This window comes from Podarcis cretensis (assembly GCF_951804945.1).
Source record: "Podarcis cretensis genome assembly, chromosome: 9".
Classification (NCBI taxonomy): Eukaryota; Metazoa; Chordata; class Lepidosauria; order Squamata; family Lacertidae; genus Podarcis; species Podarcis cretensis.
Genome location: NC_137178.1, coordinates 52,781,919 through 52,795,014, shown reverse-complemented (window position 1 = coordinate 52,795,014; position 13,096 = coordinate 52,781,919). Strand labels below are relative to the sequence as shown.

The 13,096-nt window shown below is 40.8% G+C and overlaps 1 protein-coding gene across 1 annotated transcript in view; it reads right to left on the bottom strand.

The window, feature by feature from the left end:
• Positions 1 to 167: 167 nt before the first annotated feature.
• Positions 168 to 13,096, bottom strand: part of SNX25 (sorting nexin 25) — a 52,383-nt gene continuing 39,454 nt past the window's right edge. Inside the window, exons 9-19 of the mRNA XM_079989912.1 lie at positions 12,818 to 13,093; positions 12,133 to 12,288; positions 9,699 to 9,830; positions 9,407 to 9,547; positions 7,802 to 7,915; positions 5,867 to 6,031; positions 4,723 to 4,840; positions 3,686 to 3,752; positions 2,358 to 2,539; positions 1,666 to 1,766; positions 168 to 760 (exon numbers count right to left, since the gene is read on the bottom strand). Of these exons, the coding sequence (XP_079846038.1) occupies positions 680 to 760; positions 1,666 to 1,766; positions 2,358 to 2,539; positions 3,686 to 3,752; positions 4,723 to 4,840; positions 5,867 to 6,031; positions 7,802 to 7,915; positions 9,407 to 9,547; positions 9,699 to 9,830; positions 12,133 to 12,288; positions 12,818 to 13,093 (1,533 nt within the window). The 3' untranslated portion in view covers positions 168 to 679. The remainder of the gene's footprint in view (positions 761 to 1,665; positions 1,767 to 2,357; positions 2,540 to 3,685; positions 3,753 to 4,722; positions 4,841 to 5,866; positions 6,032 to 7,801; positions 7,916 to 9,406; positions 9,548 to 9,698; positions 9,831 to 12,132; positions 12,289 to 12,817; positions 13,094 to 13,096) is intronic.

The following is a 13,096-nucleotide window of genomic DNA, read 5'->3' as shown; positions in this document are numbered from 1 at the left end:
GTGAACAGGTTATTAGTATAATTGTTTATGCAATGAATGCCAAGTCATTCATTCATGTGATTTATGACATTAAATCTATGTTCTGCATCTTGCAGAATCAGTGCAATTCTCTCTGAAAGCAGCACTTTGACCCACTGAAAGTGTAGCTTAATTATGAAACACTACAGTTCATTTTTGTTATTTATTGCTTACAAAGGCTCCAAACTATGGGAAATCTTTGGTAAAAATAAAAACAATAAAATTTACACAATATCTTTACATATATTGCACAACAAGGCTCTTCAATACAACAAGAAAATAGAGGAATGTTCATTATCCTCAGCAAGGAAATTAACTGTACAACATTCATTGGTATACCACTAAAGCAAAATGCCTTTCATAAATGTTTTAAAATACTCTATAATTCTTATACCTTATATTAACATTTACATTTCAATCTGCATCTTAAACAGAATTATTCATGTAACAAGTTAAATAAAAGCCAGAAACTATGCAGTGCTGGCATTCTACCGTATCGTCAGTTCTTTCAAGTCTTGTTTGCTCCATGTAGAATTTAAAAAGAAAAGAAAAAATACAAATTTGCAGTAGTCCTCAGCCAGCCCTCTGTGGAAAAGAGGGAAATAAGTTACATGTCTGCTATTAAGAACAGACATGTCTCTAGTAATTCACTTGTGCAGATTCAAACCTGAGCTGCTTTAAGCTGCTCTAAATGAGTTCGCAACTCAGGACACAGTTCAATTAGCAGCAATTCCAATAACACCTGGAAAAGAAGAGAGATTAAAAGCGTTTCCCCCCTCTTTCTGAACCGGTAATTACAAACTTGGATAGCAAGTCATTAATAGGTGCAGAGATCAAGCCCACACACCCTGCCCCCAAGGGCTACCACATGGATCCCACAGTGGTTAATTCAGGGACAAGAGGCATACATGGAAGGAAGCAGTTACTGTAAAGTCCACAGATTGTTGTGGGGCCCTTTACGCTTTACGCAGAGTGGCTGTCCAGTAAAAGTCTTTTCTAAGGTATTATACCTGGTTCCACAAGATCTCATTGGAAGCTGCCACGCAACTCTGGTGGTGGGCAGGGCACAGCCCCATGGGATTCCACCACCCCAGGCGGCTGCTTCAGACTGCCTCATGGACGGGCTCGGCCCTGTCTGGAAGGCTACAGGTTGTCCACTATGTACTATGGTTCATTGGCTGTTTTTTAAAAAAACAATTTGCACATCTGGCAGTTGTAGAATCACACATGGAAAAAGGTTCTTGGTAGCCCTCTGGGGAGGACAAATCCTTATTATTCATCATCAATGTTTACTGGCACCTACAGGGCTCTGCACAGATTTTCGCATACCTACGAAGACCTCTAGCACTAGTAAATTTATCAGGTTTAGATTATCCCTCTTCCTCCCAGTCTAAACCAAAATCTCAAAGGGCACAGACCTTCAAGGGGATTTCATCTCCCAAATTCCACATTTCCCTCAGTGGCTCTTGCCCATCCCTGCTTAAAACAAATTCTGCAGATAACTCTAAAAGGTTAGAGGATAAAACAGCTACTGTTGCAGGCCAAAGGGTAAATGCCAGAAACTAACACCAAGAATCCGAGTTCTGAGGTCTGAAGGAAGCGTAATTTTAAGTAACAAACCCATGCAATAATGTGCTGGTAACTCACATAAAGAAGATGCTTATTGGCCTTGGTTTCTTGAAGTGCATTGAAGACTTTGATTACACCATGGCGAGCATTTTGCTGACCAACAAGACTCTGTAGTGTATCTGAAAGAAAAGATATTTAATTTTGGTGACGCATCTGCTAATGTGTTTTAAGAAATTCAAATGAATTAAAAATATATATACAATGAGCAATGTAAGCTGTGTATTGAGATACTGATTCAAAAGCCTGCACATCCAAAATGTTAAAATAGATTCCTGTTATCTATCTTTTAAAAACAAATCAGAGATTTTAACATCAAGAAGAATATACTATGGAGTAATACACGTGTAAAGTGCCTTTTTATTTTCAATATTTGGGAGCAGTAGATTTAGTTCCTTATTACCTAAATGCCACCCTGACTTCTTTTAAAAGAAACAGTTCTTCTACCCACAGAGTAACATCTGACAGATGTCAGGGATCTGTATAAAGGTTAAATATGCAACTCTCTCTCTGTGTGTACTTGGTTTGCTTAAAATTTAATCTCATAGAATCTCATAGATTTGCTTATTAAAGTGGGGAGAGTTTAACTCTGCCTGTGGAGCTTTTTGAACATTCTAAGGGCTAAACAAATGGTAAATATTGTTTATTACCATAATCTCCTTTGATTCATTACATTCTGAACGTTAACATGACACGTGATTTGATATGCTCACCTGGAATGTTTTCAAGTAATTTTTGCTGTGCTTTCTGTTTCGTCTCCCGGCTTTGCTCTTCACTTCTGGGCTTTGAGCTGGACGCCAGTTTTCCATTTGGCCAAAAAGCATCTCGGAACACATTGATGTAGTAAACAAGCATTGGTTCACTGAAGATCCAATTTACAGTGTCACGAATTTGCCTTGAGGGAGAGGCGTCAAGAAGAAATGGTCATAATACTATAGCCAGAGTAGACATGCTTTTAACCCACTTCGAAACTTCCTAGAGACAACTTGCACATCAAGCAACAAAAACAGGGTTTCCACGAGGCAAATATCCACCTAGATACAATATGTTGCTTAGACAATACAGCAACTTGGACTAATCTAAATGTTACTCTTACAACTGCAATACCTACAATTTGGAAAATAAAAAGGGGGAAGAGAGGGAGAGAGAGCTAGGAACAGGATAGCAGCAAGCAGTGAAAACTAGGTTTGAGTAAAACAATAATTGGCAGTAATAATAAAATTATACATAAATGCAGCTATAATAATATTAACTATAAAACACCAACTTTTTAAGTTTTAACTTAAAATGTGATACTACTGTATTGTTGTGGAGGGGGAAGCAGTGGTTTATTTTTATTTTTTTAAAAAGGTAGAAGTGAATCCCACTTCAAAATGTTTGAGAAGCACTGTTCTATGGAAACATGCAAATAGCTAGAAATCCTCCATTCTCATGCCCCCTCTGGTGGCTTCTAGTCACATTATATTTCAATGCAACCACTGTGTGTCTACATCTGATACTGGGTGAAGAATTCAGCATCCTGAAACTCTTATGCTTTCATTTAAAAGGGGGGGGGGCGGGCAAGTTTCTAATCCCCAAAGCTGCAAGGACAGGTTTGGGAGTTTGTAGGGCATGCCTGATGAAGTCTCAGAAGCTTGGCAATGTGCTGTGCAACTCTCATCTCCCCCATGCCTAACATAATTAGAATTATGCAAAATAAGCAAATATATACAAATTGATGCAGATCACAAATTTGAATTTCCTTGGCACCAAATTTTGGGTAAACCTGGCTCTCCCAGCCACCCTGCTTTCTGGTTCAGCCCTGAGTACATAAGGATTTGTGACATACAAGGCGCATGGGGAAAGTTAAGAAAGATTTGTCTGGAATTCTGAAACGAAGCTTGTGAAATTTTAACTTTCCTTTTCTACATACAAAGAAACATGCAGAAGCTAGTTTCTGAACAAACATGCTAGCCATGTCAGTGCTGTTGTCAGCTGTTCCTGCATCAAGCAGCTGATTCAGAGTACAATTCTAGAAGCAGAGAAATCGTAATGCACTCACTTGTTGATGGTTCTTCCAAAAGTGATTTGAACTAGTGCAATTAGCGTCTTCCTCACCCACTTAAACACTAAAACAAACAAAAGCAAGCAGCACACAGAAGTCAACTCCAAGCATGCAGTTAGGGTCTACTCAAATACTCTTAAGTATATGTTCACGTTATGCTGTTTACTACGTATAAATCTATCTCCTTTTAATTACTACAAGTGATTATGTGACTTTTCCTACTCAGCAGCCTTCATAGGGAAGGACAATTTTTTAAAATGGCCAACCTTTCTAGTGAACAATTCTTTCCTAGTGCTTCCATTTGCACACAGATGGTTTGAATGTATCAGGATACAAAACTCATTTATTTATTGCTACCTATTTTCAGTGCTTTTTTTTTCCTAGAAAAAATAGGCGTCGGGACTCACCACGAAGTTGTTACAGTAAGTGTCATACTTTTTAACAACAAAAAGAGGTGCTGGTACAGTGTACCCTTGAGTACCCCCTAAAAAAAAGCACTGCCTATTTTACATTGAGGATTTTAACATATAGCATGCAACACTAATACACGTTTTTCCATGTGGAAATTAGCTAAAGAGTTACACTGCTCAACATGCCCAACTTCAGAATGTTTCTTTAGAGAGTTATTTCTGCAACACAGGGGCTGCGCATTAACAGTAAACCATGACTAAGACATATGCAAATGAGGTGCAGGAAACCTGATTTATGTGGGCCACGGGTAGAACAATTTTACCTGCGTAAATGTTGCAAGTGCACCTACCCAGGTCACAACCATGCTAATGCTACATGCAAAAAACACACGTCTATGCAATGAGGTGCATGTAGAATATTTTACATACGCAAGTGCTTGATTTATGGCTCAAGTCATGTTTCCGACAGAAAACCACCGTCCCATATTAAAACCAAGCATGAAAATGTGGTGCATTTCTAGCATCCTGATGAGTGCACTCACAGAATCATAGAATTGTAGAGTTGGAAGGAACATCACCATGGTCATCTAGTCCAACCCAACAATGAACAAAACCACTGCTTACTTCCTCGCAGCTCAAATATCTCTCCGATCAGCATGAAGCAAGGCTCAGCAAGGGCATCCCGTTTCCCATCCACATCTTCTCCATAGTCAGACAGGTCGTCATCGTCTTCAGCCTCCTCCTGGACAAACCAAACAAGCACAGGGTGGCAAAGGTGGTTCCAAAAGTTATGGCGGCCATTTTTGCTCCCCATCTAAGATAGCAATCTGAGGCTGCTCCTTCCGCCTAATGGTGGAGCCACCCACACTGTCCAAGTCTGTACCTCCAGCAAAAATTTATATGCCTGAGACAGGCATCACAAATTATTTCAAATTAAACATTTAAGTAAGAAGATACTATGTAATGCCCCTGCATATATAAATCAGCTGTCAGATCCAGATTTACGCCTCTACATCTTGTAGCCATTCAAAGGCTGTCCACTTGTTTTATGCTAATGCCAAATCTTCACTCCCATAGTTCATTATCTCTTACTCTTTCTTGCCAATGAATTAGTGAGGACAGCCATGGTAGTAAAGGTTGAGCAGAAGGGGCCACCTTGATTTGTTGAGACCAATGGTGCTTCTACAGTGGTACCTCGGGTTACAGACGCTTCAGGTTACAGGCGCTTCAGGTTACAGACTCCGCTAAGCCAGAAATAGTACAGAAGTCGTGCAGCGGTGGCACAGCGGCAGCGGGAGGCCCCATTAGCTAAAGTGGTACCTCAGGTTAAGAACAGTTTCAGGTTAAGAACGGATCTCCAGAATGAATTAAGTTCTTAACCAGAGGTACCACTGTATATTGACAGAAGCTTTCTAGAATACTGCCTAGGCTTTGCTACCCAGGATTCTTGAACTGGGCAAGGCATGGCTTAGACTTGGGTCTCATGCATGCCATTGTACGTGCTTCAATCACCAAGATTTGTGTACCTGGGCACAAGCCACAATGGATTTCACAATAGCTTTCAGTGGAGCTTGGACAGTTGGTGCCAGTGAAATGTGGAGATGGCACAAACATTCATTGGCAACCTGCACTACAATTGGTAGAGCACTTTAATATGCTGTCCATTAGTTCATGTATTTAAATTAATTCTGCAGATAATTCCATCTGAGACGCTTCCTATTTATTCTGGGTGCTCATCTACCGTAAAGATTGCTCTTTGCCCACTCACCTCTTGATGAGAAAAGAAATCACCGGGAAGCCTCTCCAAAAAAGAAGCGAGTGAAAAAGAAGATTTCTTTCCCTGGACATCGATAACCTTGAGGTGTTCTGGAGAAGGGCTTAAAAAGGCATAAAGTGCTTCACTCTGACAGAGCCTGTCATCAGAAAGCAATTTCTGTGGAAAAGAAAAGCCACCACAATTGTAATTTTCTTTTTTAAGCAGAGCAGATGAAGACTCTGCATGAGGGCAAGGAGTGTTAACAGCACTGCCAATGTCAGCCAGTCTTAAGGGTTTACAAAATCAGCAGTGATTTCTGGAATCAATACACTTCAGTAGCTCCTAGGCACATTCCTGGCAAGTATGTTAATTGAAAACAGCACAGGGGAAGCATCCTGTTTATGCTTTTCACACTGGTGCCGTCTACGTGGGAAGTGGACCTACCTAACAATGGCCTCAGAGAGTTGCTAAGGGACAATCTGTAGGCTTTGCCACCAGTGTGGTCAGTAGCTAACTGGACTCCCCCCAGTAGCTGCATGTCAATGGCATGGGTAGCTGGGTGCAGGCTGCACACCCCTCTCCTTGCATATTGGTCAATTTGGGGCCATCAAATAAAGCAAATCCCATCGCCCCCTCAACAGTACTTAAAAGAAATTACTAAGATGTTTTACGTATTATTTGATCCTGAAAAAGAGTTACTTAAGCATTGGGGGACGCGGGTGGCGCTGTGGGTTAAACCACAGAGCCTAGGACTTGCCGATCAGAAGGTTGGTGGTTCAAATCCCCGCGACGGGGTGAGCTCCCGTTGCTTGGTCCCTGCTCCTGACAACCTAGCAGTTCAAAAGCACATCAAAGTGCAAGTAGATAAATAGGTACCACTCCAGCGGGAAGGTAAACGGCGTTTCCGTGCACTGCTCTGGTTCGCCAGAAGCGGCTTAGTCATGCTGGCCACATGACCCGAAAGCTGTACGCCGGCTCCCTCGGCCAGTAAAGCGAGATGAGTGCCACAACCCCAGAGTCGGCCACGACTGGACCTAATGGTCAGGGGTCCCTTAAGCATTGGGGGAGGGGCTATAGGGCCAAGAGAACTCTAAAAGGATTTCCTAAGGATTTTTCTAAGGATTTCTAAGCATGGAACCCCTTGACTGCTTTCAACAGCAGTTTTGGAACTTCAATGAACTGCTCAGAAGACCAACCTATAGAAAATTTTCAGCTGCATCACTATTCGGGGTTGGAGAAAAGGGTTGATTAATGAAGTCTGGTCACGGTTGATGGTATGAGTAAGACGCAAGAATGTGGTAGGATTCTGAAACACCACAAAATCCATCGAAAGGTGAAGTGGGAGAAGTGGAGCCCATCTGAGAGAGTACCTAATTTGTCCCAGAGAACGCAACAGAAAAGTAGGAGCTGTTATTGGCTACAGGCGCAGCCAACCAGAAGAAGTGTCAAGAGCTGTTCACTGCATTGGGTTGTATGCTAGAAAAGCTGCATTTGACACCACCAGCCAGTTCTGTGTACCCGACAAGTGTACTTCTTTGATACGCTAAACATATGTAAACCTAAGTTGCACATTTAAACAGATCCAAACATATGCATCATACCTTACCATATGCCTAGGCTTGCACTCAAAATACCTTGAGTTATACATTTAAATAACATAGGCCTAAATCCAGAGCAATTTGGTCATACTAAAGTCACATAAACATCAACAATTAGTTGTAAGTAATGCCCAATTGAAATGAATAGGACTTCAAATTCAGCTCGCTCTGGATTTGGATTGCAGTATGTGAAAAGGCCAATAAACATTGGGGGGAAATGTGAGAATATGCAATCAAGAAATTGAATTCCTTACTCTAAAGCCCATGCAAAAAAGGACAATGCACCATTCTGAGTTAGTAAAATAAAACAGATATATATATTGTGATTGCTGCTTCTTTGGTATCTTACCTGTAAGAAGTTATTTAACTGGTTCTTTGACTTCTCCATAAATTTCTGGTCTACTGATTTAAAGGGCAGTTTGCTGAGTGAAGGCAACTGAGCTTTTTTTAATGATGGGAAGCACTAGGTGGGAGGACGGGGAAAGAAAGCAAATCACAATTATTTCTCCATTTTAATTTACACACTGTCTTTATTTTTGTCCTATTTAGTCAGAAAGGGAAGAACTAGTTTTCGGCTCCTCTGCCTGTACCCTTGATCACCTGCAGGAACTCTTCCATCAATCAGCCCAAAAGAGTAGCTCTAAGTGCAGTACTAGGCTGCAGAAATAAGCCAATGCCAGCTTAAGGCTCATTGGAACTAACATCTTGCAAAAAATGCAGAGTGTAATAGGTTATAAAAGGGTCAGGTCAGTGCAATTAAGCAAGTAGAAGAAAGCTGTAAAGCCTTCATACAGCCAGAATAAAAATGGCAAAATAAGAATGAACCAACAAACAGTTGGAAGGAAAAAGAATGAGCTATTGTGAAAATAATTTACTTTAGGTGCATATGAAAAGACGGAACAAAGCCTATGTTCACATTTGCCTTTCAGTGTCAGTTTAACATGTCATGATGCCTTCCGACCGCTGGCTGCTGTCACTCACACTCACATGCACACATAGTATGCCTTGCATGCTATGCCTCTTTGACTCTTGATGTGCTTAAGCCAACTCTCCGAACTAACATGAACACAGGATAAAAAGTTTTAAATACAGCATATAAGCTTATACTCTTCTAGGATGTTGAGAGCCAGTGTGGACTATGCTCTAACAAAACCAGATTAAAAGAAGGGGGGGGGGCACATGAACATAATGGTGTTTGGTGCTGCTCTGGGCTCCTTTGGGAGGAAGGGTGGGATATGAATTTAGTGAATAAATAATAAACACACAGAAGGCACCCTGTGGTTGGAATACTCCCCATAAAGTACCAGCAGCAAAAACACAAGACAACAAAGAGAAAATTGCCAGGTTCCCTGAACAGAAAAATGTTGCTGATAAGAATCAGTAAAGGGAGACAAAACACCAAGAGAGCAAAAACAAAACAGCCCAATTTTCTGCCTCACAAGAGCAGAAAAGGGGAAAGGGGACAAAAAAAATGGGGCTTATGATCAGTGGAGTGATACGTTCTGAACTGCAGGAGCTCATGAAGACGACCCCCAACTTGATTCTGACCAAACTAAGCCGCCTGATATATATTTTGCTCTAGGAAGGTTTGGCGTGGTCAGAATCGAGTACATGTATCCACTTTCAGAGTTATTGCTAAATACATTACTTCTGGTAAATGAGCTAGAGGAGAATCAAAATTTGTGCTCCCAGGCTTTTTAGACTTGTCTACCCATGTAGTACCTGAAACCCAAGGGGTGCATTGGTTGCCAGATCTGACCCCCCACCCCCCACCCTCCAGCTCTCCTATCCCACTATTATTGAATCTGACTGCCTGGTACTGGATAGGAGGTTGTTGTTTTTGTTGACAGACATGTCCGGCTCCTTCCCTACAATATGGAGGACAGAGGATACAGAAGTTGGCCATACAGAATATTAAAACTAAGCAAGAGCAATTTCCACATGTTCTCCATACCTCACTGAGTTTCCTATGTAGGCTTTGAAACTCGCTGAGCTTTCGGAGTACCGTCCATTCCTTAGCTTCAACGCTGCCAATCTCTTGTAAACTCACCATGACAGAGTAACAGGGCACTTGTTCACCATTTTCTTCTATGACCTAAAACAGAGAAAGGGTATTATTATTATTATTATTATTATTATTATTATTACATCATCATCATACTGGAAAAGGATATGCATGCACACCTACATGACAGAAAGGTTCCACTTATTTAAAAAAAAAAAAAAATAGAAGGAGAAATCCATACTTCGCTGGAATTTATGAAGGCTTTCCACATGCCGAAATTCTCACACCACCAATCTGTTCTTTCAATGTGCAATTGAAGGTCACCGTGTTCTCGCTCCATCAGAGTGATTTCATCCTTCAGTTTAGAAACAATCTGCCAAGAAGGGGAGAAACCACTTGTTATTACCGGTTATCATATTCCTTCCTTCCTTCCTTCCTTCCTTTAAAGAAAATCTACACAACTATTGCAACAGATCACTCTGGTGCATGTACTGAAGGAAACAGATTAAAATGTGTAGCAATAAGGAAGAGAAATAAAAAATTGTCAGGGAGTGGAAGGGAAAGAGGCAAGGAATTTAGTAAAAGCTCCCAAACCGATTCCCCATCTAAATGACTCTGTCTTGACATAGCAGTACTGCTTAAAAGGTCATGCATAATTTGCTTAAGGTCACGTATAGTTCAGAAATGAAAAGCAAATTAAGCCCTGAAACATAATGATAAATGAAGATTTAGTGCTGAGTTCATGAAAGATAGGGGGAAGGGGGAAATCACTACAGAAAAGTTTTTAAAAGTGCTGTGAACTAAAAAAATTAAAAATACTTAAAATATTGTCCAGCACTAATTCACTTAGATGTTTTTTTTTGGCCGGGGGGGGGGGGGGCGGGACAGTAGGCAGTCAGACAGCTGGGAAAAAATGCACATTCAGCAACCTAATAGATAATCTATGCAGAGAGGTCCAACATCATGGTGCAGAATTAGATTGTAAAGAGGCTTTGGAATCTTTGGACCTTAAAAAGCATGGTTATGCTAAACACTATTTTTATGGGTACACACAGAATATTGTGTTTATCTGTAAAACTGTAACAAAGGCCAAGTGGCAATTGCACGACTTCAGATGAATGCATCACATAAGATGCATGAACCCAGGAATGTGACCTAAAGGTAAAGGTATAGGCAACCCTGACCATTAGGTCCAGTCGTAACTGACTCTGGGGTTGCGGCGCTCATCTCGCTTTACTGGCTGAGGGAGCCGGCGTACATATGGCCAGCATGACTAAGCTGCTTCTGGTGAACCAGAGCAGCGCACAGAAACGCCATTTACTTTCCCACCACAGTGGTACTTATTTATCTACTTGCACTTTGACGTGCTTTCAAATTGCTAGGTTGGCAGAAATCTGACTTAGCCATGCCTTAGTTGTTATATCGCAGCAACATTGCTTTTGATGTTAATGTATGAAGCCCAAGGATGCACTCAAGGACCTGAAAGTGCTGAGGTGGTACTGTGCTTGATTTTACTGAATCATGTGAGCAGGAAAAGTGAAATAGAATAGAAGAGGCTTATACTTGATCAAAAAATACACGAGTAACCAACTACCAACAATTTTTGATAAGCAACTCCCATAAAGGCAGTTTTACTAAAAATATATATGTTTTTATTGATTCTCCATTGCTCGTGGTAACAACAATAAAACAACAAAAATTAATTTTTTAAAAAACTTCTGGGTCATTTGACAACGTCTTACTCCAGAGGTTAGTTTAGTAGAACTCTCCACAGACTGCCATGTGTCAAAGGCAGGTTGTGAACATGGTCCTCTTGCTGTATGAAGTCATGGAACGGTTGCCAAGTATTTTAAAATTAAAGAGGTTTGATATCCCCTTGATTGCTCATATCAGAACAAAAACCAGTTGTTACTGTTATACCAGTAAACACGTCAGATTAATTCCATGTGGCAACTTTTCTCAACACAGCTGCAAAGCACCGAATAATATTTTCCTGTGATACTGCAATCAACCCACAAGGCAGGACCTTCCATGCCAACATCTAGGACTTGGTATCATTTTGTGTCTCATTTACCAAACCAAAGAGCAAGCACTGGTGCAGAACTGGAGAAGCAGGCAGGAATGCAGGTTTGATTCTATGCCATCCAAAAGGCCCATAGACCATTTCAGAAATGCTAGAAAGCCCCACTGTCTATTCCACATTGTCACTAAAGTTCATAGTTCAGCAGTGGAGCACCAGCTTTACATGCAAAATGTCCAGAGCTCAATTTCTGGCATCTCCAGTTAAAGAATATCAGGTAATAGATTTGAGAAAGGTCTATGCTTGAGTCCTTGGAGAAGAACCAGGGTCAGCTGGAACTGACAATTACTGGGTTATAAGCAATCAAAGATCTGATTCTGTGTCAGACAGCTACATATGTACTTATATTCACTGACAGAACAACACTGCAACCCGCATAAATTGCTAAGATCAGATTTTTAGGGTGCTGAGAAGGAAACAATATTAAAGATTGTATATCAATGCCTTTGTAGAACAATCAGTGGCTAATGAGAAGCCTGGAAAACAGCACCTTCCAAATTATTTTTTGAAGTGAAAGCTCTCTAGAGTCTATCTACATGTCTACTCTGAAACACAGTCTGCTAGTATAATGCATATAAATAACAAAGCCACAAACCTTTTTGTCAGGTTTTGGTGAACTGCAGAGAGAATTTAGAGCTTGTCTCTTATATTCAAGTCTGTCATTTAGCTGACGTAGCTTATTCACAGCGTAACTGGCCTGCTCATTAATTCCGGAGCTTCCTTCATCAATAACTTCTTCACAAACTTGGTTCTAGAAGAGAAAGTCAACAGTGATCCATATATGCTAAAGTATAATCCATTAACTTGACTACCTGGTTTAACACACATTGTCTAAGCAGAAGTAAATAACCGTGCCATCTAGAATGAGATCTGAGTTTGAATCCCTCCTCAAATCACAAAGCTCACAGGTTAACCTTGAGCCAGCCACTATCTCACAGCCTAAATTACATCATGGTTGTTGTGAAAGTTAACACGAAGTGGGAAAAGGACCATGAATGCTGGCCTAAAAGGGGTTTGATGGAAGACGTGTCTATCACTTACTCTTAGCCACAATAATTAAATGGAAGCTCCAGGTTCAGAGACAACACACCCAGTTGTTGGGGCAATAGTAGGAAGAGCTATTGCTGCCTGGCCACTTTTGGAAACAAAGATAGACTAAGATGGACCTTTGGTCTGATCCCCTAGCGTTTATGATCCATGTCCCCCAATATTATTATGCTATCAAATATTCTAGTTTTTTACCTAGTTTATCTTCCATGGCATCTGTAAGCATCACTCACCACTTCATCTTTGTCGTCAGATGTCATCTGAACAGTACTCCTCTCTTCTTCCTTCTTGATCAGCCTCTCATACAAATCGCTGACAAGGAACGATGGGTAGTACCTGTCCTTCAGTGTTTCATAAACATCAGTCTGGATTTTGTAAAACACCTCAATGCCTTTGTTGCCTACAAGGCTCTGCTGTATCTCTTTATACAGTGACTTTTCCACAGTAATCTCTCTGCCTTCTACAAAGAAATCCTGATAGATTTGACTCACAAGTTGAGGTATTTCAGCCTA